The sequence below is a fragment of the Neolamprologus brichardi genome, chromosome 3 (genome assembly GCF_056152115.1).
Source record: "Neolamprologus brichardi isolate AB-2024 chromosome 3, ASM5615211v1, whole genome shotgun sequence".
Classification (NCBI taxonomy): Eukaryota; Metazoa; Chordata; class Actinopteri; order Cichliformes; family Cichlidae; genus Neolamprologus; species Neolamprologus brichardi.
Window position 1 is genome coordinate 31,296,445 of NC_142106.1, and position 25,166 is coordinate 31,321,610.

Genomic DNA, 25,166 nt, shown 5'->3' on the forward strand with positions numbered 1-25,166 from the left:
TTGTGTTTAACTCACTTTTTTTTTCTTTTTTTCAATTTTAGCAACTACTTTTTGTTTTTGTATTTGTGTAACTGGCTTGTTTGTGCATTTTGTCTGACAATGAAAGGTAAAAAGAAAGACCTAAATAACTTGCCCACTCCAGCTCCTATAGCCAAAAATCAATAGGTGGGACGAGGGTTAACATTCATCATGTCATTAGAAAAAGCTGACACTATCTTTTTTGTTTGTGTTATGAAATATGTCTCCCTTATGATTAATTGCGTGCAGACGTTTGGGTAATATTGTAAATGTGGGATGATAATAGGTCACGCACAAGTCACATGACTTCAACATATTAAATGATGCGTTACGGGATGACTTGGTAAACTTGCCATCATTTAAAAATAAAGTCAGTGGGAATTTTTCCTCTTTCTCTGTGGGCATATTGTTAGACTGGGACTTATTGCTGTGGCTTACAGTGACTACAGTAAATAAAGATGATGAGAATTCTGAGTGTTGTATAAAAACTAGTTTAAGATCATTTGTTTTAATCAGCATGCAAACAGAGAGAATATGTGGTGAGTTATTATTTGAGCTAATCTTCTGTTTCATTTATCTTAAATGACACGGTGATGAAAAAGACAGGCTGATTATTAATGGCAGAGCTCTGCAGATGAAAGCATGTGTTTGCTCAGCTACTTGGCCCGCGTGGGAAGATTCTACTACTAACACTAATAATAATAACTTAGATTTGTAGAGTGCCTTTCAAGAAACCCAAGGATACTTTAGAAAAGTATATAAATGAACAAAAAGCACATTGAAGGCTTGGAGGTTTGGGGGTTGATGTGAGGGACAGACAACAGACCCAAGGCCGAGGATCACAGCGTCCAAGACTGTGTGTATGGGTGCGGCAGGTTAGACAGGTACTGAGGGGCCAGGGCATTGAGGGATTTGAAGGTAAGCTGAGGTCTGGGCATACTGGAGCCTCTCCGGGGCTTTGCAGGAAATCGTTAACATGACCCGGTGAGTGATGGACAAAGTCAAGAGACATTCATTAACAGGAAAAAAAGCTGCTTTGGTGACAGATATGATATGAACCTGTAATGAAAGTGTGGAGTCCAGAACAACTTGTATAACTGTAAACTTCCGAAGATGGTGAGATGGGGCAATCGTCTACGTTAATGAGCAGATCTCAGATCTTCTAGAGAACAGCTTTGGGGGCCACAACCAAGAGCTCTTATTGTTGAGCTTGAGTAGGTTAGATCAGCGGTCCCCAACCTTTTTTGCGCCACGGACCGGTTTATGCCCGACAATATTTTCACAGACCGGCCTTTAACGTGTCGCGGATAAATACAACAAAATAAAACTAGTACTGGTACCGAAAAAAAGAAGATTTATTCATAACACACGTGAAAAGACCCAGGAAAACAGAGTTAACGATAAAAACGATAACAAAATAACGCTAAAAACCGATAAAAACCCTGAAAACCATACATTTCACACCCGAGCCACAACTCCCGCGGCCCGGTACCAAACGACTCACGGACCGGTACCGGTTCGCTGCCCAGGGGTTGGTCACTGCTGGGTTAGATGACATCCATGTTTGATTTCACTCAGGATTATGTGGTTAGCTGTGTAGATTGTTTTGTACTGCATGGTGTCAGCAAAGGACTGAAAGCAGAGACAATAGTGAGCATCACCAAGGTGGAGCGTGTAGATGGTGAAGAGTAGGGGTCCGAGCACAGAACCTTGAGGCACACCGTGGGTATCTGGAGTATAGGTGGAGCATGATTATAAATGATTATAAATTATGCTGGTTCTACTGTTTGACTTTTATAGAAATAGAAATAGAAAACATGTATTCTGTATTAAATATGTAAACAGTTTTCTTGTTTCTGTTGAGAATGAGTGTTTTTGCTGACCATGTCCGTCCTTTTATGACCACAGTGTACCCATTTTCTGATGTATGCCTACAGCAGGATAACACACCATGTCAAAGCTCAAATCATCATGAGTTCATTGTACTTAAATGACCTCCACAGTCACCAGATCTAATCTGTGGGATTCTACAATGTCAATATGAACCAAACTCTCTGAGGAATGTTTCCAGCACCTTGTTGAAACTGTGCCACAAAAAATTGCAGTAAGACTGACCTGAAGACAAAAGAGGGTCCAAACCTTTGATAGCAAGGTGTAACCAACAAAGTGGTTGGTGAGTATATAACCTGCACTTTTACATAACACTGCTACTGAGCTGAACACAACCTATAGGTGTGACGTGACAAGAATTTACAAAAATACTGGCAAAAAAGTTTCATTTTAAGTGTAGTGGTGACAGGAAATCACATGCTTGAAGCAGATCTCTACTATGAAACAGCTGACCCACAATGAAAAATGGTGACAGATGTAAGTCATCAAATCTCATTAATCAGTCTCTTTCAAAGTGACAGCTTTGAAAGAGAAAAAAAACACTCAGTTCTGACTGAGAACTTGGATAATAAATATTTTACATCCGACATTTGTATCTGTTGAACTTGACGTCACAGTTCACTCGTTTTGGACTCACTCCAATCACTCATATGTGAGTTTTGCAGATAAAGGATCTTTTGCATTGCTGATCTACTTCCAGAGAAGTGAAACGCCATAATCTTTTAACATGATCAGGCTAAGGAGGCAAAAGACAGGGCACTTTTCACAGCTGCATACCTGTGACTCATTAAACTGTTTTTTAAAATTCACCACTGTTAGAGTGAAACGAAAGCATGAATCATTGAGAATGCAAGAAAAAAAAGTCTCTGAAAATCGCCGGTTTATTCCGCAGAACCAGGCTCAGGGAGGAGCGGCAATCTGCCTCAACCCTGGGGTGAGGGGAGGAAGACAGGACAAAAGACATGCTGTGGAAGAGAGCCAGAGATTAATAATAACTGCTCATGCACTGCTTCCTAGAGTGCATGTGCGAAGTCAAGGAATGGCTTTTGGGCAATTCTCTTATCTTAAATGAAAAGAAAACCAAAATTGTGGTGTTTGACAGTCATTTCCCCTGGGGCCAGCTTTTCTCTCTGAGCAAGGTGGCGATGGAAGTGACCCTGAATCCCCGCTTGGCTACTAGGGTGGGTTTCAATAATCGATTTTCTGATTAAAATAGATTTCAGCTTGAATAAAGCGATATCAATTCATTAAATCCTGAATCAATTTGTAAATATAAATATATTTTGCCAGAATCTCAGGTTTAACCTCACAAACTATTTCAACACCCACCAAACAGCTAAAACAGTAAATGACAGCAGATAAACGGATTCCACACAAAGACGTAAACACAAAGGGCAGACCTGATGCATCAGGATCTGTGAGGTGTTGGCTTCTTTCACCCGACACAGACATGCCTTCGGTGCTGAAAGCCGACAGCTCACAGATTCTGAAGCTGCAGGTTTTGTCTCCGATCAAAATTCACTGAACCAGCAACAACAGAAGATCAAAACTACGCTTCACATTTGATAAAAATTGCCATTTATTCCCTCTGACTTTTGCTGTTTTGCTCCCACCACGATAAAAGCCACACTTCCTGCACAGTTTCCCATCTCAAATCTCTTTTTTTCTGCGTTATTGGTTTGCTTATTACGCACCAGTTTACCATTGTTTACAGCGCAGTCTGCTGCTGTTTGTTTTTAAATGACTTCCTACAAGAAAGCCTAATTTCTGCTGTTCAATACCGAAGAAATTTAAACTTTTTAAAATTATGAGAAATTGCAAAACCCTTAGCTGTGTCTCTAATAAAACCTCTGTAACTTTGCTCTGCTTCACTTCAGCAGCATCAGATAATGTTCATATGTTGGTTCATGGTTTTCTTCTGTTTTTGATCTACTGCAGAATATTTTTAAGGTTATCTGCTATAAAAAGACAAGCCAAGAAAATCTCCTTCATGTTTTTCTGTCTTTTATCCTCAGTAACTTTGATACAAAGGCATCTGCTGGGGTGTTTACACCTCCGGTGAAGTCTCACAACTGTCAGTACTGATAAATGAAGAATTACATTAATTCTGTCTGCGTCAAAATTGAATCGGGAATGGAATCGGTTCTAGAAATCCCAGCCCAATTGGCCCAAGAGGTCCTGGCTGCTGGGGGCTTTCTATGATGCAACGAGTGCTACTTTACTTTTTTGTGTTTCTACACCTCTCTGTATGTAATCACTAGTTATTATTAATCTGTGGCTCTCTTCCACAGCGTGTCTTTGTCCTGTCTTCCTCCTCTGAGCCTGGTTCTGTTAGAGGTTTCTTTCTGTTAAAAGGGAGTTTTTCCTTTTCACTGTCACCAAGTACTTGCTCATAGGTGGTTATCTGATTGTTGGAGTTTTCTCTGTATTCTTGTCTTTACCTTACAATATAAAGCACTTTGTTGCCAATGTTGTTGTGATTTGGTGCTGGTAAATAAAATTGAACTGAATTAATTTTTATTAGTATTTTATTAATTAATCTGTCACTGGGCACTAACTAGCCTAAATATGTATCCTTCATTGTAACTCTGCAGTTGAGAAATGTAGCTTTTTACCTGATTGTATCGCCCAAAATATTCACATGTGACCACTGAGGATGGTGCTGGAAAGTATCCAAGTAGAGCTTCCAGTTAAAGTTTAGCATCTGTGCAACATTTTCAGAACCAAATATCCAGATGTCGACATTTACTTACTTACTTTTCCCCACAAACTGATCGTTTTTAATGCTTTTGGTGATGTCTTTACTGTACGTGTGACTAACTAGAGTTCTGTCTATAGCTATCTAAAATATATTTTGGGTGAAATATAATCTTAATAAAATGTATCAACACAAAACTGATTTGAGAGTTTGTATTTTAGATTTAAACCTTGACCGAGGGTCCCCCTGTAAAGCTCTCATTCACTCCTGGCAGAAACCCATGACAGGCTCAGCTCCCAGTTCCCAAACCTCAGATAACTTTTTCACATCTGGAGTTTGGAAATGTGTTATTATTATTATTCCCATGTTCAACTACTTACAGGAAGCAGTGACTTAAACACAAAATCAAGGCTAATAAATTTAGTCTGGGCACAAAACAGTTTTCACCAGCTAAATGTGAAAGAGTGATGTTTTATCCCCTCACTTCTTACAAGATTAATGGTTATGTCTTCACACCCGACACACCTTTTCATGCAGGATTCAGATTCAGTGATTTTGAGTTCATGATGAAGCTGTTTGAGTCACACATGTGTATCATGTTCTTGCACCGTGTTTAAGCTACATTTTTAAAGCAAACTGCAAAATTATCATGGTAAACAGTTCACAGTGTTGACACTGAACACTGACAGTCAAGCCTCATTTTTAGAGAGCAAAATGTTCAGTGTTCTTAAAGTCTCAGAATTGGTTGTTTTAGATATGAAAGAAGAGATTCTGTCACAATGTGCAAGGTTAAGGACCCAGATACTGGACTCTAAGGCAAGAAAGTGAAGCAAACAGAAAACAACCTTTATTTCAGTCACTGAGAATCCAAAAACGTTATAAAAATAATCTAGAACAGACCAACGATGAAATGAAATAAAACACAAAACACAAAGGCTGCACTCTAGGGAAGGAAAACAGAGGGGTGAACTATGAAGCGAGTTCAATGCTATTTCCAGATGTTGAAATCAGAGTGTTCTGTGTCGTGTAAGTGGATCTCTCATATCAGGTGGTTTGAAGAGTTTTGGTTTAAAATCAGCTGGAGGAGCCACTCTTGATGATAAGTGCATTAAAAAAAGAATAAAAAAAACCCCAAATACTTAAACATGTATCCAGTCCAACAGCTGAACAATGTTCACTGTTTGCTGTTTCCATGTCCATCCCTTTATGACCACAGTGTACACATCTTCTGATGGCTACTTCCTGCAGTATAATGCACCATATCTCACAACTCGAGCTGGTGTCCTGAACATGGCAGTGAGCTGACTGCATGCAAATGACCTCCAGAGTCACCAGATTTCAGTCCCATAGACCACAGTGGGATGTGGTGGACAAATTTGCACCGGCTGCTCCTTCTTCTCATTGAGTGATGTCTTGTTTCTTTTGTGTAACAGGTATAAACATGCAAAGTGCATCATAATGAGTTTGACACTGTGGCTGATGATGTGGTTGTTTGGGGGCTGACGGTCGTCTTATGCTGACTTTTCTTCTGCCTCCTGTGAAGACAACAAATCACAGACGTGAGACCTTGAAGCTCCAGTGATAGTGAACAGATTCATAACTCATAACACTCAAGCAGTGATTTCTCTCTTGACTTCTTCACCTTCTAAATTATGAGAATGACGATCCTGAATTTAACTAGCAAAAACACGATAAAGACATTCAATTATTGTAGCTTGTTAATTGTTCATCCATCAGATTTGTCCTGTGACCCAGAAGCAGTTTTCATCCAGAGCTTTGAACTATTACTCTAAAACCATCAGTATTTTTAATTTCTTATGTGCAGAGCCTCGCACTGATGCTCCAAAGTGACTGTTGATGTTCCTGTTTTAACTTCACTGACTTCCTCTCTAATATTTAACTCACATTTAGCTGAATAACAGTGAATGAAAGAAAAAAAAACATCTGTATGACTTACAGTCAGTCACCAAAGGCTGGTGGGACAGGTTGTCAAGATCTTCCTTTATCTGGGCTCTGGGACTTAATACCATCTGTACTTCACATGCAGAGTTCCTGGGTGTTCGGCTGCTAGTCTGTCCTTTACAACACTTCCACTTTACCACACTGCTGACATCACAGCTCTAGTACAATCATCTTCTTGACCAACTTCTCCGAGCCAATCAGCTCCCGTTCTGAGTACTTTACATCTCAGCTATCTTGTGTTATTCTGCCTTTCTGACTCTCATTCACTCAACCCACCTCCTTCCCATCTCTCACTTCATGCTGGTCACTCAGAGCTCCATCCAAGCCTCCACCTTCACCACCACCTGCGTCTAGACTAATTCCAGTCAGTGCTGAGTTTCTGATGGGTTCATATGTGGGACCTGAATTACCTGCTGGAGGGGGATTGTGGGATTGAAATAAAAGGTCTGGATATTTTGACCAATTTCCTAACACTACTGCTGGCTTGGAGCCAACAGTACTACTCTGGAATTAATGTGAGTAATGATGAGTAACCGGCAACTGGCTCAAAACCAGGTATACTGACAGCATTGACCTCTGTGGTTTCTCGCGAGCAGAGTGAGTCATCCTTGCTGGCAGACACCCAGCACATTTGTCTGCAGTCATCCAGCTAACAATGCAGGTAGAGTCTTTATACAGTCAGTATTTGGCAGATGTAAGTGATTTTCCATTAGACGATAAGGAGAAAGTGAAATGCAGGTGAGTATGTCACGGTCTGGGCTGTATTTCCAAGTCTTAGTGTCTACTCTGCGCGCTGAAGAATGTCATGCTTCCATTTTTATTTTGATAGCCCCTGTCCTGTGCGCATTATGTCTAGATTAGCTTTTTGTTTGTCTCGTTATGTCTATGTATTTTAATCCTCACTCTTCCCCTGCTTGTTGTCGCTTTGTTAACCTTCATGTGGTCGCTCTGCTGTGTGTTTTTCCTCTGTGCCCCTCTTTCAGTTAAAATTCCCATCTGTGAGTCCTGCATTTGGGTCCTACATCCTGCCTGCCACACAGCCGAACCATGACAGAGTATTGTACACAGAATACAATATGAGTTAATATAGATCCATGAGCACTTATAAGATGAATCATGATCAATTTTAGCTAAAAGGCAGAGATTTAGTTATGTGTGAAAACAAAATGAAATCTCTTGCCTTGTATAGATAAGTTAGTGAAACTAACTGATCAGCCGCCTTGTTAGACAGCATACATCCCCTTCACTGCACGTGAGTGTAACCATCGATAACCTTGCACCTGTCCATTACCAGACTTGCTGCTGTTGCTTACAGGCCACAGTAAAATAAATAGTGAACCTGACAGCTAATAGTATAAAGAGAAATTCTGATTATGCACTTTCAGCTCATGGGCCACTTCAGACAGCCTGTTTACCTGCAGTGAGCAGCTGTTGTTAGATGGAGGCAGTGTCAATCCTGCATGGATCATCCGGTCTGTGTGCTTCTCTGACTCATTTTGTTGTTGGTCTGTTGGTGAAGGGATTTATCTCACCTTATTAAACATTAGTTAATCGGGAACACTGGCTTTGTTCTTTCCAGTCTACAAGAGACTTTGTCAGTTCACCATCATCACCAGTGTTTTACTCTTATTTGCTTTTGTTTTTATTGTTTCAAAGAGTGGGGTTTATCAGGGAGTTTGTGCTGGTGTTTATAAGAATCATTTTCCAGCATGTATGCTTAACTTATGGAGCCACCACTGGCATCACTGTTTTTGACAGTATTCACAATCATGCTCCCGTGCAGTGGTCCAAAATCCCAGCTGTACATTTCTTGGATGATGCTGTGAATCCGTTGAATGTTCACCAGGAATGGGAGGAGTGTAAAAAACCCCCCAAAAAAACACATGACACAGACAACCATATGGGCAATTTAGAGTTTCCAATATAGCCCCACTAACTGCATGTCTTTGGACTTTTGGAGGAACCCGAAATGAACCCACGCAAGCATCCAAACTCCACACAGAAAGACCCCGGCCTGATGGTAGAATTGAACTCAGGATCTTCTTGCTGTGAGGCAACAGTGCTAACCACCGTGACACCATATTTTGTATTCATTTCTGATTTCTGTGGTAACTTTTCCAGGTGCTCTTGTAAGTCATTGTTTACTTTGCATATGATGAAACACTTTAACCACACGTCTTCAGAACAATCCATTCCTTACTAAAAGGAAGTAATATTTTTAAACTAAAGTGTAAAAGAGTGTCAGCGTTTTCTGCCGACAAGAGGAATGTACATTTTTTTATTTCTGACTGAATAGTTTTTGTTTATTATCTAGGAACGAGTATTAGGGCCAAATTAAGAAAAAAACGATTATTTTGTGTAAATATTTTTCACCTTCCTCTGCCAAACGCTGACTGTATAAAGACTCTACCTGCATGGTTTGCCAGGGAAATACAAAGGAATGTGCTGAGTGTCTGCCAGCAGACTATCTATCTATCTATCTATAGATAGCTTGCCTCCACCAGTGTGTGAGTGACTGTGAGAGTGAATGAATAGTGGAATTGTAAAAGCGCTTTGAGAGTCTCGAAAAGCGCTATATAAATGCAATCCATTATTATTATTATTATCATTATCATTATCTATCTATCTATCTATCTATCTATCTAGGTGTGACTGGGGCCAAACACATGTGGTGTGAAATAAAACGAGTCCATGATGCTAAGAAAACCTCTGGCAAAGAGGTCAGAGGTCATCATCAATGTGTATATTAAAACCCAATTATTAACAATCTGGACAACTTCAAGATGGAAGACAAAAAGTCACTGAACTCCTTTAAAAATGGACAATGGGCAAAGTTTGATAAGGGAAGAATAGTCACCATCACGCTGCCAGGTTTCAGTTAAAAATAAAAAATCCAGCTTTTTGGAAAGAATAAGATCGTTCAACAAGAACATTTTATTTGTCATAGATAAGTCAAACCATCACAGAAACTGACCCGTTTTAGGGGATGTAGAAACTGCGGGTTCGATTTGTGACGATAATAGATACCACTTGCTGCTGGGGCAGAGGGCCAAATAACCGGAGAGTCTGGTTGAACACTCCTAAGGTAACACGATCTCATAAGTCCAGGTCTTGCAAAATCCAGCAGGGACAGGGAAGAAAAATTCACCTCAACAAGCAAACTGAACACCAGAAATGCTCGACGTCGCTTATCCGCTAATCCTCGTCTCTCAAGATACATCAAGCTTGTGATTGTTTGAAACATTTGCTGCCAACTGAAATTTGGCACACATGCTCTGCAGAAGATGAATCGCTGTCAGTTTGTTGGCTCTGGAGTTGCATGTTTAATCAGAACAGGTTGGCTGCTATTGAATAGATGTGTAAGCAAATTGAACACACTTCACTCAGAAATACCATCCATTCTGTGTCTTCCACTTAATGTTGTCGGGGTCACAGTTGGGCTGGCTGGAGCCTGTCCCGGAAATGCTTCACTGCAAATGAAATTACACAATTTAAACGTGATCATATTTTATTTGTGCAAAGTGTGTAAATAAGACACCTTCTTGTCTTTATCTTTCACATTAAAAGTCCCTGATGTTAGAAGGTGCGATTGTTAGAGGAGTTTGCTGATAATAAACTAAAATGACGATTATTATAGAAGTTTGTCAAAGTAATTTATGGGACAGTAAATAAAGTCTCATCTCAGGTTTTAGTTTTTCATTTGTCAATGAATTGCCTAAAATCTACTAATGAAGCTGAAATATGCAGCTGACTATAAAAAACGTATAAAAAAGAAAGTCTGTGAAATGCTCGCATTAGTTGCATGAATTATATATTGCACGTTTATCATCTTTTTAGTTGCAATCCAGTTACAATAAAGTAGGATTTCTTTATAAACTTATTTACAGATTTGTGTTGACAAGAGAAAACTGAGTGTGGTGCAAAACAAGAAACTGACTTTAATGGAAAGAGAAAAGAAGAGAAATGTTACTGCAGAAATGAAAAGAATTATCATAATAAGGATCAGAATAGAGACAAAAATATGATTTAAGTTACTTTGAATGTGGGATGCTTGTTGGTCTCAGACTGGTCTGAGAATTTTAGAAACCGTTTATTTACTTGGATTTTCCCACGCAACAACCTCTATGGTTAACAGAGAATGGTCATAAAAATAATACATTCCCAGTGAGCGGGAGTTCTGATGCCAGAAAACAACCATGTGCTTCAAGCTGATATGAAGGAAACAGGAACTCCAAAGCAAGTGTGGGTCCAGCTCAGTATTGGAGAGGTATACCTAATAAAATGGCCAGTGAGTGTCCTACATAAAGCTGATCTTGATCTGTAATTTGTACAAATGTGGGCTGACAATGATTTTTATAAAACACTGGAAAGAAACCTTTTCTTTTCGAAGCGTATGCTTTTAATTATCCAAGAGAGGAAGTACTGAGGAAGACAGAAAATCTGTTAAAATAAAATTCTCTGCATTCCTGCCTTAGTAATAGCAAGAATATCTTGTTTAAACTGGAGTAGCTGTTAATATGTAATTGAGTTACCGTTACATCAGAGATAAAAGCAAAGCAGTTAAATGACTTGGAAGATTTTTTTTGAGTTGATGCTTATAGTTTGAAGTGAAACCTGGTTTAATGACAAACTTTGGGATTTTTGGATTCACCCTCTTTTTTTGTTTTGTTTGTTTTTGTTCTCTTTTTGTTGACCGTGTATAAAGTGGTGGTAAACTGGTGAGTTATTAGTTATAATAAAGTGAAAAGATATAACATTTTAAAAACTACCTCCAGAGGGATTTTCCAGCATTAAAAACAAACATGATACATAAACATGCTGTATCCACTGTTTACAAACCCTTTAAATGTTAGATGAATTATACACAACATATCATGAGAATTTGCTCCAGTGGTAGTGAACAGATCAAGTCATACGTCTTTACCCTCAGCTTTGAACCGCTGCTCTAAAACCATCGATATTTTTGTAAGAGATAAAAATTCTCTGAGAGGTTCAGTGTAGCTTAAAACCTGTTGTTTGTATGGATGGAGATTTACATTAAATATGTTTCTTTCATGCATATTTAATGTATAGATCATATCTAAGGAATCTCTGAGGAGGCTAAAAGACAGGACAGTTTTAACAGCTGCATTCCTCTGACTCATTGAACTGTTTTTTAAAATTCACCACAGGGTAAACTAAAACTCACAACAGGAATTGAGAATGCAAGAAAAAAAAGTCTCTGTCACTACTGAAAATAATGAAAGTCGTTCTCATTTCAGTCTAATTCAATTTTATTTATACGGTGCCAAATCACAAAAATAGTTTCTTTTATACTGTAAGGTAAAGACCCTATAATAATACAAAGAAAGCAGAGAAAAACCCTGATAATCATATGACCCCCACATGAGCAAGCACTAAGGCTCATGGAGGAGCGGCAATCTGCCTCAACCGGCTGGTGTGAGGGGAGGAAGAGGGGACAAAAGATATGCCGTGGAAGAGAGCCAGAGATTAATAATAACTAATAATTAAATGCAGAGAGGTGTATAACACAGTAACTGAGAAAGGTGACTGATAAAGAAACACTCAATGCATCATGGGAATTCCCCAGCAGCCAAGACCTATTGCAGCATGAGTGAGAGGATTTAGAGTGACCTGTACAGCCCTAACTATGCTTTATCAAAAAAGAAAGTTTTAAGCCTAATCCTAAAAGTAGAGACAATGTCTGCCTCCTGAATCCAAGCCAACATAGGAGAAATATGCTCTCTCTGTCTAGCCCCTGTCAGTGCTCTTGCTGCAACATTTTGGATTAACAGAAGGACTTCCTGATAATAATGAATTATAGTCGGGCAGCCTAGAAGTAATAAATGCAAACTAGTTTTTCAGCGTCACTCTGAGACAGGATATTTCAAATTTTAGAGATACTACACAAATGGAAGAAAGAAGTCCTAGATATTTGTTTAATATGTGCATTGAAGAACATATCCTGGTCCCTTTAATTGGACAGCTGCTTCAGAGCACTCCAACCTATTTTAAACTAATCCACATCAACCACTTCTGTTATTCAGCTGTAGTGCTGTTTCTGTCTAAAGTTCAGTCTGTTTAAGAGTAATTTTATATTCTAATTTTTTTATTTAAATTTCTCGTTTGGTTGTTCACCAATTTGGCCCACGCTGTAAGCTACTACTACTGATACTACTACTAACAACAATAATGCACAACAGACCTGACCTCATGTTTGCACTTTTCAGCACTTGTTAACACTTTTCTTCGTTGCGGTTGCTGTTCACAGCAATACTCACATCTACAGCTTTCCAGCTCCCAGCTGCCCATACACCACCAACAACAGCCAGGACCCAGTTCAGTCTGTTTTAAGCTGGCGAGGCGTGATTGCGGGTGCCGCTCAGGTGCATCCGCGTCCCCCGCAGCTGTGCCACAGACCACGCCCCACCACAATACTACTACTACTATTACTACTAATAGTTGAGATGACTCCGGAGGGTGGAGCTGAAACACTAAAAGCTTTGGAGGTTGGTGCGACTGACAGAAAGCAGACCCATGGCTGACGACTGTAGCACCTTACACTGTGTGTATGGGTGCAGCAGGTCGGACAGATACTGATGGATTTGTAAATGATATGAAGAATTTTGTAAATTATTTTTAATTTCAAACATTTCTTTGGGTAAAGTGTGCAGGTAACACTTCTGCTTATGCTTATCTTTCACAATAAAAGCCCTGGACATTAGACCATGTGACTTCTATACTCCTGGAGCAATATGAACAACTCTTGATATGATAATCATAAGATAATCAGATCCTATGTCCTGCATTAAATATGTAAACAGTTTTCTGCTTTTTTGTTAGGAATACCTCGTAATTTGTAATACCTGGTAACTAAAAATGACATTAAGAAAACATTTCCCTTTTTGGTAAAGAGTATTTACAAAGATTATTGTGTGATCCCTAAACAGCAATTCAGGCTGCTGGTGGTGTAATTGGGTGTGCGCAGGATAACACCAGTGTTGGGCAGGTTACTTTTAAAATGTATTCCATTACAGAATACAGAATACATGCCCCAAAATGTATTCTGTAACGTATTCCATTACGTTACTCAATGAGAGTAACGTATTCTGAATACTTTGGATTACTTAATATATTATCATGCTGTTTACAACTACATGAATGTACTATTGCTGTGATTTATTACTGTTACTGAAGGTCCGCGGCTCCGAACCGTAGTAAAGGGACCTCTGGCTAATACGCTGCGTTCTGTGTCGGGCTCGTAGCCGAAAACTAGCTTTACTTTGTTGTCTGGGTCAACTTTGCTAGCGAGAGACAGAGAGAGGCGTTGAAAGGCTGCTCCAACAGAACTTATTGTTTTTGGAGGAAAACACGAACACGGTGTACAGTCCAGTCTTAATAGCTTACTTACAACTGGGCTCGTCAGGCACTCTTCTTGGCTGCAGTGGTTATTATTATATTTTCATGCTTCCAGCTCCCGTTTTTGCTCGATGACAGCTCGTACTTTTCCTTTTTCTCCCTCCCTCGCTCACAGACACATAACAGGTATGGCAGTCCATTCTCCCTGCATCACGGACTACACTGCCCATGATGCTACATTCTTTAGAGCTATACCTGTAGCATTCTGCCTATTAGCTTAGCACAACAACAACAAAAAGGCCTCTCTCACCCAGGAAACACGCAGAGAGAGATCGTCACCCTGTAACCATGGCAACCGTAACGCTGCCACCTGGAACGACAGAACGTAGCTGTCAAACAAAACCAAAACAGTCCTGACCCGCGACAATATGAAACAGGGAAGTACCGCCGTGCAATCCATTTATTTCAACAAAGTAACTGTATTCTAAATACCACCTTTTTAAACGGTAACTGCAACGGAATACAGTTACTCATATTTTGTATTTTAAATACGTAACGGCGGTACATGTATTCCGTTACTCCCCAACACTGGATAACACATACTGTGTTATAACACACACTTTGTTATCCTGCTAGAAACTCTATCAAAGTCGCAGTCCTGTTTAAACTGAAGCAGCTGCTTACTTTTGAGATTTTAAAGGCAATGTTTCATTCGATTTGTTTCGTTTTTTTATGTTGTTGTGCTGGTTGCACCTTTCCCTCTTTGTATGTTCTTGTTTGTCTAATATTTCCTCTGGCTCCTTACAATTAAAACATTAATTAGTCGTTATAATAAAGTGAAAAGATATAACTTATTCAACAACTTAGAGATTTATTGAGTCGGAGTCACTGTTGTACATTTCAGAATCAAAGAGACAAACATGGTACGAATATACATTAAATTCAAATGTTGAAATAGCACAAATAAATTAATATTTGTGTTACATACTTTACAAAAATAAATATATATAGATGCAGATATATAAATGTGCATATGCTTAGTAATCACAACTTAAGCCAGAAGACAGGCTGAGGAATTAAATGCATTTATATTTTGTGATGAGAACAAGAGCCGTGCTGCTCCTTCTTCTTGATCGACACATGTTGTAACAGCGCTAAACATGCAAAGTGGATCATGATGATTCTGGCACTGTGGCTGGTGATGTGGTTGTTTGAGGGCTGACTGTCGTATTTTTCATCTGATTCCTCTGAAAACAACATATCAGAGAGATGAGGCTGGGTTGCAAAATAAATCACAACTTTTAAAGCTTTAACAACAAAATCAACCAACTTTTTTGTCTTATTTACTTTCTGAATAAAAAAAGGATCTTGATTTGAAAAAAAAAAACTGCTTCTGTAAAACCATCAGTATTTTTAATCACTGATGTGCAGAGCCTCGCTCTGATGCCCCAAAGTGACTGTTGATGTTCCTGTTCTAACTTCACTGACTTTCTCTCTAATATTTAACTCACATTAAGTTGAACACCAGTAAATGAAAGAAAAATAAACATCTGTGTGACTTACAGTTTTTCTAGCAGCATTATGGTGAATTTTGACTGAGGATCGAGACACTGTTCACTCCCATTCTTCAGTGTGACACTGTAACATGTAAAGAAAACTTTGATTTAAAACCACTTTATAAACAATCCTTATTAATGACTGAGCTCTTATTAATAATGTGCTCCTGTCACTGTGGGCACTTACATGACTTCTCTCCTGTTGCAGTATGGACGAGGCTCATGAACCTTGAGTTGAGCAATGAGAGCGGTCCTTATTGCCTTATTGGTCTTCACACACTGGCACCTTGGAATAACTGGAAAAGGTAGAAAGTTATAATTAAGGTTAAATTGCTGCAGTTTCATATTTTACTTAAACATAAATACATTTACATTGATTCGTTTTCATAATTCAGCTCCACTCAAGATGCACAAATACACCAAAGTTTTCCATAATCTGATAAAACACACTTACATAATGAAGTGCAAAGGGCCATGCAGGCCAGGAGAACGATGCACTGGATGGCAACACTTGTCTTCATCTTAAAGCTTTTTAATTATTGAGTGGAGGATCTACTGAAGGCTCAGTCTTCAACTGATTTGTTCTTCTCAGATATGAAGGATCTCTGCTGCTGTGCGTCTCCTTCACTTCTCAAGCTGCCTGAGTGTGCAGGCCTGTGAGGTTCATCATCTCTGAACCTCCTTATATACACTCACAGGTACGTGGACCCCGGGCAAGGATTTCTTCCTGAGAAGTGGCTGAAAAAAATACTTTCCGATGTCTGTCCTCCCACAGTGGAAATCCTGCTGTCGCAATCCTTTGGCATTTAAACTTTATACGTTCACTTACTCGCAAAGATTTCCTGTGCGACTGGTTGATGTTGAGACATGCCTGCCTTCCGGTGTCGTTTGTATCTGTTGAAATTGATGTCACATTTCACTCATTTTGGACTCACTCCAATCACTCATATGTGAGTTTTGCTGATAAAGGATATTTTGTATCTCTGATCTACTTACAGAGAGGTGAAATGCAATAAAGTCTTTATATGATCAGTCTAATATGAATAATTTAGACAGCTCAAATTATGATATGATATGCCTAATATTTTACTGTTTCTAATGCACTCTGCTTAAAGTTTACTTACACTTCTCTTTATGATAAAAGTGTTTGAACACTTTCCAATAAATAAAATGATAAAAAGAAAGAGAATGGGAAGTTCCTTTAAACACAGCTGAAAAGATCATTTTCTATTCATTGTTTGCAGATGTGCACGTGTATCATTGCACTTAGTAAATGCAGTAAATCTGTCAATGAGTAAATCTGTAAGGTTGTGGGAATGCAAGAAAAAACGTCTCCATTATTTTTAAAAATACTGAAATTCTCAGATTAATAAGGTCACCAATCACAGCAGAAACCAAGGCAGACTTTGTCATTAAGAATGTTTCACACTGGCTTCTCCACTCCTTCAACGTGCTTCCACTGGACAGGTATATTCAGGTATTTTGACAGATACCTTGCATGAAGACATGTAGCCTATTTGGACGCCTCTGAAATGTATGAAATAGTAGCAGTAGCAATGTAGTAAAGGGACTGGTGCTGGTGTGTGTGCTTATTACAACTCAGTCTTTTTTTGTGAAGAGGGGAGTGAGTTCAACCTCTTGTCAGTCTGGTGGGTGAGGCTGTTTCTCCTTCAGTTTCCTGCCCTCAGCGAGAAAACACCAGACGATGTTGTGTGAATGACACGGGAAGTCAGTCACAGTCAGCTAGTCCCTGGGCTAGATGGGTTTTAGATCTAATCTTATTCTTGTGATGAAATCAGTGTGAGTCATGCTCAATTCCAGCACTTGCAGACATCAGCAGCTACACTGGAAATAATAACAAGTCCTTATGTGTTTGTCTTATCCGTCTACTGTGTTATGACAGGCATCAGCATTACTGTGGTGAATATCAGTTTTGCACGTTTGGATTTGCGTATTACGCACCAGTCTACCATTGTTCACAGCGCAGTCTCCTGCTGGTTTTTTTTAAATGACTTCCTACAAGAAAGCCTAATTTCTGCTGTTCAATACCAGAGAAATTTACTTTTTAAAATTATGAGAAATTGCAAAACCCTTAGCTGTGTCTCTAATAAAACCTCTGTAACCTTGCTCTGCTTCACCTCAGTAGCATCAGATAATGTTCATATGTTGGTTCATGGTTTTCTTCCGTATTTGATCTACTGCAGAATATTTTTAAGGTTAACTGCTATAAAAAGACAAGCCAAGAAAATCTCTTTCATGTTTTTCTGTGTTTCATCCTCAGTAACTTTGATACAAAGGCATCTGCTGTGATGTTTACACTTCTGATGAAGTCTCACAAGTGTCAGTATTAATAAATGATCAGAATTACAATATTTCTGTCTGAATCAAAATTGAATCGGAATGGAATTGATTCTAGAAATCCCAGCCCAATTGGTTATGCTGCAAGAGGTCTAGGCTGCTGGGTGCTTTCTATGATGCACTGAGTGCTACTTCTTCACTTTTTATTGTATTTAGTCACTAGTTATTATTAGTCTGTGGCTCTCTTCCACAGCATGTCTTTGTCCTGTCTTCCTCCTCTGAGCCTGGTTCTGTTAGAGGTTTCTTTCTGTTAAAAGGGAGTTTTTCCTTCCCACTGTCTCCAAGTACTTGCTCATAGGTGGTTATCTATGATGTGTATGTATGTATCCATGATCGTTTATGTTAATGAGAGTGTGGGGAGTGAGTTGGAGGGCGGGGTGGGGTGGGCTGCTTTTAACCATATAAAGCACTTTGTGCTACATTTCTGTATGAAAAGTGCTTTATAAATAAAGATTGATTGATTGATTGATATGATTGTTGGAGTTTTCTCTGTACCTTTACAGTACAATAAAAAGCACTTTGCTGCCAATGTTTTTGGTGCTGGTAAATAAAATTGAATTGAATGAATGTTCTAGTATTTTATTAATGTGTCACTTGGCACTAACTAGCCACTAAATATTAGGGGTGCAACGATACACAAAATTCACGGTTTGGTTTGGTTCGATACTTTGGTGTCACGGTTCGATATTTTTTCGATACAAAAAAAATGTTCATGCCTTTTTATTAATTTGTCATTTATTAAATTTTCACGGCACATTCTGCACCACATCTCTGTGCATTCATCATTTGTTTGAAGCCAGCTCACCTCCTGCAACCACTTTTCTGAGAATACGCGCTTCTTTTGTGGTTCGGACTCCTTCTGACATTTCTTTGGAGGTGGAGGTACATCACAGTAATTGCTTAAAGGAGCTTCTTCGACATCTTTAAGAGTTCTAAACAAATATCTGTCCTCCTCCAGAAAATCTTATGTATGCAAACACGCGTTGCAACTTCTTATCTTGTGCGCGTTTTTTATTTTGACAGCGAATGCGCACCTGCGGACCACTTATGTGCAGCCCTGGTTATTTAGCTCGTCATATTGCAGCCACAGAAATTCTTTTGTCCATGAAACCATAAAGCTGCACTTTCTTTTTGCCTTATACTCTGATTTATCATAACTTTTCCGTTTTGTGGTAAGCTTTTCTTTCGCTGTCACTTCTTCACCCTGACCTGTCTTATTTGGCTCAGCAGAACTAAAATATATATCCTGCTGCTTTTACACACGCACCCACATAAAGCTCAGCGATTCTCTGCGCGATCAACCTCTCACATGTTTAAGCTGCGGGAGATTTCACTTGTCATGTTTGCATAGTAAGCTAACGATTGATAAGATGATGTCAGAGGAATTGGTGCGCAAATTATCATCACTCACCAATCAGTGCTGTCGCTCTCTATACACAGTTCGCGCGATTGCAAAGTGAAAGCAAAAAACAAGCGCAAATTCAAACGCGATTTCAGTATGTCACATATTGACAGTGGCTCACCGATGCCAATGACATAATTACCCAGCTACATTTCCGAAAGAATGCAAAAGCATTGACATATATTTTTCCTTCCTACGATAGGCCAACGGGCAGGGCAGGCAGGGCAGCCCGACTGGAAAAATCGCTAGCCCCGGGACATCGGGCTAGCGATTTTGCGAGCCCTGTATCTGATTGAGGAATCACTCATCTTTGGAAAAGAGAGTTTATTACAGAGAAATGTCTCTTTCCAAAATAAAAGCTATACTATACGCTTCTTCTGGGCTATATTCTCAGCAGCATATTAAACATATCAGGTCCCCATAAGGAGAATCATGTGCTAACGGCTGTCTAAATGACTCAGGTAAAGTTTGTAGCATGCTGCTTGTTGTTTTTGTCTGCTTCCACTTGTCTTTGCACTAGGATGATGTCAGCGTAAATGTGCAGTCATATTCGTTGTGTTCCCACTAGTGCTGTCAGCGTTAATCTGAAATTACGTTAATGCCACAACACGGCAAATCTCCGTTAATGAGCTACCACGGATCACCTCGTGCGTGGGGCTGGACGGCCAACATGTTAATGAGCTAACTGCGCTAACACACTAGTTCCCACCCATGTAATTGAGCATTGCTGGCACATCCAACATACCCATCCAGGCTGGAAAAACTGATCAGGAAGGCTGGCTCTGTGGTCGGCATGAAGCTGGACACTCTGGTGTCAGTGGCAGAGAAAAGGACACTAAAGAAACTGCTGGACATTATGGACAATGCTGGGCATCCTCTGCACACGGCCATAAACAACCAGAAGAGTCTGTTCAGTGACAGGTTGCTTCTCCCAGAGGAACCCACCCGAGGGATTAATAAAGTTTTATCTATCTATCTATCTATCTATCTATCTATCTATCTATCTATCTATCTATCTATCTATCTATCTATCTATCTATCTATCTATCTATCTATCTATCTATCTATCTATACTACTATCTTACTTTAGTCCATGACGCGCTTACCTTGGGGTCATACGTCACATGAAAACCAAAATAGTTCCAAACGCCAGATCTGAATGAGGGTGGGGGAGGTTCAATTTGCCATGTTGCAAGGAGAGCTTAACTTCTGTCTCGCTAGCTTGCTGTGCTCAGTGAATCTGTGTTCGACTACTCCGCCTAGGCTGCACTGTCGAGTGCAGATCCACTGAGCGCTCAACACAGACAGCACCATCAGAAGGAAAGTTGATAAAATAAATTAAAAATGTTGTATTGTTCATACATATGCGTACCGAACCGAAAGCACTGTATCGAACGTTCAATATCGATACGAGTATCGTTGCACCCCTACTAAATATGTAGCCTTTCAGTGTAACTCTGCAGTTGAGAAACGCAGCTTTTTACTTCAGTAGCCTATATCAAAAATATTTGCATGTGACCCTCGAGGATGGTGCTTTAAAGTATCCAAGTAGAGCTTCCAGTTAAAGTTTAGCGTCTGTGCGTTTTCAGAACCAAATATCCAGATGTCGACATTTACTTCAGGAGATTTTCACCACAAACGGGTCGTTTTTAATGCTTTTGGTGATGTCTTTACTGTACGTGTGACTAACTAGAGTTCTGTCTATAGCTATCTAAAATATATTTTGGGTGAAATATAATCTTAATAAAATGTATCAACACAAAACTGATTTGAGAGTTTGTATTTTAGATTTAAACCTTGACTGAGGGTCCCCCTGTAAAGGTCTCATTCACTCCTGGCAGAAACCCACGACAGGCTCAGCTCCCAGTTCCCAAACCTCAGATAACTTTTTCACATCCGGAGTTTGGAAATGTGTTATTATTATTATTCCCATGTTCAACTACTTACAGGAAGCAGTGACTTAAACACAAAATCAAGGCTAATAGATTTAGTCTGGGCACAAAACAGTTTTCACCAGCTAAATGTGAAAGAGTGATGTTTTATCCCCTCACTTCTTACAAGATTAATGGTTATGTCTTCAGAACCCGACACACCTTTTCATGCAGGATTCAGATTCAGTGATTTCGAGTTCATGATGAAGCTGTTTGAGTCACACATGTGTATCATGTTCTTGCATCATGTTTAAGCTACATTTTTAAAGCAAACTGCAAAATTATCATGGTGAACAGTTCACAGTGTTGACACTGAACACTGGCAATCAAGCCTCATTTTTAGAGAGCAAAATAAATTCTTAAAGTCTCAGAATTGGTTGTTTTAGATATGAAAGAAGAGATTCTGTCACAATGTGCAAGGTTAAGGACCCAGATACTGGACTCTAAGGCAAGAAAGTGAAGCAAACAGAAAACAACCTTTATTTCAGTCACTGAGAATCCAAAAACGTTATAAAAATAATCTAGAACAGACCAACGATGAAATGAAATAAAACACAAAACACAAAGGCTGCACTCTAGGGAAGGAAAACAGAGGGGTGAACTATGAAGCGAGCTCAATCCTATTTCCAGATGTTAAAATCAGTGTTCTGTGTCGTGTAAGTGGATCTCTCATATCAGGTGGTTTGGAGAGTTTTGGTTTAAAATCAGCTGGAGGAGCCACTCTTGATAAGTGCATTAAAAAAAGAATAAAAAAATCCCAAATACTTAAACATGTATCCAGTCCAACAGCTGAACAATGTTCACTGTTTGCTGTTTCCATGTCCATCCCTTTATGACCAAAGTGTACACATCTTCTGATGGCTACTTCCTGCAGTATAATGCACCATATCTCACAACTCGAGCTGGTGACCTGAACATGGCAGTGAGCTGACTGCATGCAAATGACCTCCAGAGTCACCAGATTTCAGTCCCATAGACCACAGTGGGATGTGGTGGACAAATTTGCACCGGCTGCTCCTTCTTCTCATTGAGTGATGTCTTGTTTCTTTTGTGTAACAGGTATAAACATGCAAAGTGCATCATAATGAGTTTGACACTGTGGCTGATGATGTGGTTGTTTGGGGGCTGACGGTCGTCTTATGCTGACTTTTCTTCTGCCTCCTGTGAAGACAACAAATCACAGACGTGAGACCTTGAAGCTCCAGTGATAGTGAACAGATTCATAACTCATAACACTCAAGCAGTGATTTCTCTCTTAACCTCTTCACCTTCTAAATTATGAGAATGACAATCCTGAATTTTACTAGCAAAAACACGATAAAGACATTCAATTATTGTAGCTTGTTAATCGTTCATTGTGGAATTAAAGAAATTATTTTATGGCTACAATATATTCTGCATCATTAATGATATAATCTATAGTATTGATACTGCATTAAGATGTTTATTAAAACCGATCAGATTTGTCCTGTGACCCAGAAGCAGTTTTCATCCAGAGCTTTGAACTATTACTCTAAAACCATCAGTATTTTTCATTTCTGATGTGCAGAGCCTCGCACTGATGCTCCAAAGTGACTGTTGATGTTCCTGTTTTAACTTCACTGACTTCCTCTCTAATATTTAACTCACATTTAGCTCAATAACAGTGAATGAAAGAAAAAAAAACCATCTGTATGACTTACAGTTTTTTCAGTAGTTCTATGGTGAATTTAGACTCAGGATCGAGACACTGTTCACTCCCATTCTTCAGTGTGACACTGTAACATGTAAAGAAAGCTTTGATTTAAAACCACTTTATAAACAATCCTTATTAATGACTGAGCTCTTATTAATAATGTGCTCCTGTCACTGTGGGCACTTACATGACTTCTCTCCTGTTGCAGTATGGACGAGGCTCATGAACCTTGAGTTGAGCGATGAGAGCGATCTTTACAAACTTACTGGTCTTCACACACTGGCACCTTGGAATAACTGGAAAGCGTAGAAAGTGATAATTAAGGTTAAACTGCTGCAGTTTCATATTTTACTTAAACATAAATATATTTAGATTGATTTGTTTTCATAATTCAGCTCCTCTCAAGATGCACAGATACACCAAGGTTTTCCATAAAAACACACTTACTATGTGAAGTGCAAAGGGCCATGCAGGCCAGGAGAACGATGCATTGGATGGCAACACTTGTCTTCATCTTAAAGCTTTTAAATTATTGAGTGAAGGATCTACTGAAGGCTCAGTCTTCAACTGATTTGCTCTTCTTCGATATGAAGGATCTCTGCTGCTGTGCGTCTCCTTCACTTCTCGAGCTGCCTGAGTGTGCAGGACTGTGAGGTTCATCATCTCTGAACCTCCTTATATACACTCACAGCTGGGTTTACTCTTGCCAAGGATTTCTTCCTAAGAAGTGGCTGCAAAAATCTGTTTCCTGTCCTCTCACAGTACAAATCCAGTGTTTGTGTTGTACTTTCAATTCCTGTTAGCATCTCCTCATTGCGTCACATTTGAGTTTACAAATATTCAATTCCAAGGAAACTTGTTGAAACTTGACCTTCAGCGAGACCATACAGCTGTGTTGCGGTGGACCTTAATACATTTTTTATTTGAAAGCGCCATTCAAAACACTCAAGGTCGCTGTACACTTAAAAGCAACATAAAAGCAAGAAGTTTACAGAATCATAAAAGCGTAAGACATAAACAAATAAAATAGGAGAGTGGAAAGGTTATGTGGGATAAGCTATTTTGAACAAGTGGGTTTTGAGTTTGGACTTAAAGAGAGAGAAGGAAGAGATGTTTCTTAAATCAGGAGGTAGGGAATTCCAGAGTCGTGGAGCAGAGCAGCTGAAAGCCCGGCTCCCCATGGTTGCAAGACGGGGGGAGGGGACAAAGAGAGAAAGGGAAGAAGAAGATCTGAGACAACGAGATGGGGCAGTGATCTTAACCAGGTCAGAGAGATATGGAGGAGAGAGATGATGAATAGCCTTAAATGTGAACAAGAGTATTTTGAAATTGATGCGATATTTGACCGGGAGCCAATGAAGCTGCTGCAGGACAGGAGTGATGTGGTGGGCAGAAGGAGTCCTGGTGATGATACGGGCAGCAGAGTTCTGGACGCGTTGGTGCTTGTGGGTGGATTTTTGAGTAAGACCAAAAAGAAGTGAATTACAATAATCAATCCGGGAAGTAACAAGGCTGTGGACAACAATGGCAGTGGCATGTGGGGTGAGAAAAGGACGGAGACGATTGATGTTGCGTAATTGAAAATATGCAGACCGAGTAATATTATTAATGTGTGAATTGAAAAATAGAGTACTGTCGAGGATGACACCCAAACTTTTCACAGAGGAAGAAACGAAGACCGGTGAGTTATCGATAGCAATAGAGAAACTGTTGGTTCTGGATAATGTTGCTTTAGTGCCTACCAAGAGGAGCTCGGATTTATTACTGTTGAGTTTGAGAAAATTAGAAGAGAACCATGAATTTAGTTCAGCTAAGCAGAGGGTGAGGGTGGATGGGGGAAGAACAGAATCAGGTTTAGTGGACAGATAAAGCTGGGTGTCATCGGCATAACAGTGGAAATGGATATTGTATTTATGGAAAATGTGTCCAAGCGGAAGAAGGTAGATAATGAAAAGAAGGGGCCCAGGACAGATCCCTGGGGCACGCCAGTGGTCAGAGGGAAGGGCTGAGAAGTAAAGGATTTGAGTTGAATGAACTGAGTGCGATCAGACAGGTATGAATTAAACCAGGCTAGTGGAATATGGGAGAGACCGATGGAGGCTAGCCTACTGAGAAGAATGGAGTGAAAAATAGTGTCGAAAGCAGCGCTCAGATCGAGGAGAATAAGAATAGAAAGTAAACCGGAGTCAGCTGCCATAAGAAGATCATTGGTTATTTTTATAAGTGCTGTTTCAGTGCTATGGGAGGGGCGAAAACCAGACTGGAACTGTTCATACAGATTATTATTAGTTAAATGTGAGTGGAGTTGTGTGGCAAC

General features: G+C 39.6%; 2 protein-coding genes across 3 annotated transcripts; both read right to left on the minus strand.

The window, feature by feature from the left end:
* Positions 1–6,059: 6,059 nt before the first annotated feature.
* LOC148104197 (permeability factor 2-like) lies at positions 6,060–16,063 on the minus strand. 2 transcript variants are annotated; one of them, XM_087836648.1, is made up of 4 exons: positions 15,938–16,063; positions 15,671–15,779; positions 15,491–15,565; positions 6,060–6,141 (listed from the first exon to the last, which is right to left on the minus strand). In XM_087836648.1, the coding sequence occupies exons 1-4, from the start codon at positions 16,002–16,004 to the stop codon at positions 6,060–6,062; spliced, it is 333 nt and encodes a 110-aa protein (XP_087692774.1). In that variant the 5' UTR covers positions 16,005–16,063. The 2 variants fall into 2 exon arrangements, with proteins under 2 accessions (XP_087692774.1, XP_087692781.1); XM_087836655.1 differs by lacking the exon at positions 6,060–6,141 and adding an exon at positions 15,100–15,172.
* Positions 16,064–22,253: 6,190 nt separating this feature from the next.
* LOC148104198 (permeability factor 2-like) lies at positions 22,254–23,363 on the minus strand. Its single transcript, XM_087836668.1, has 4 exons — positions 23,297–23,363; positions 23,037–23,145; positions 22,857–22,931; positions 22,254–22,335 (listed from the first exon to the last, which is right to left on the minus strand). The coding sequence occupies exons 1-4, from the start codon at positions 23,361–23,363 to the stop codon at positions 22,254–22,256; spliced, it is 333 nt and encodes a 110-aa protein (XP_087692794.1).
* Between the last annotated feature and the right edge of the window lie 1,803 nt (positions 23,364–25,166).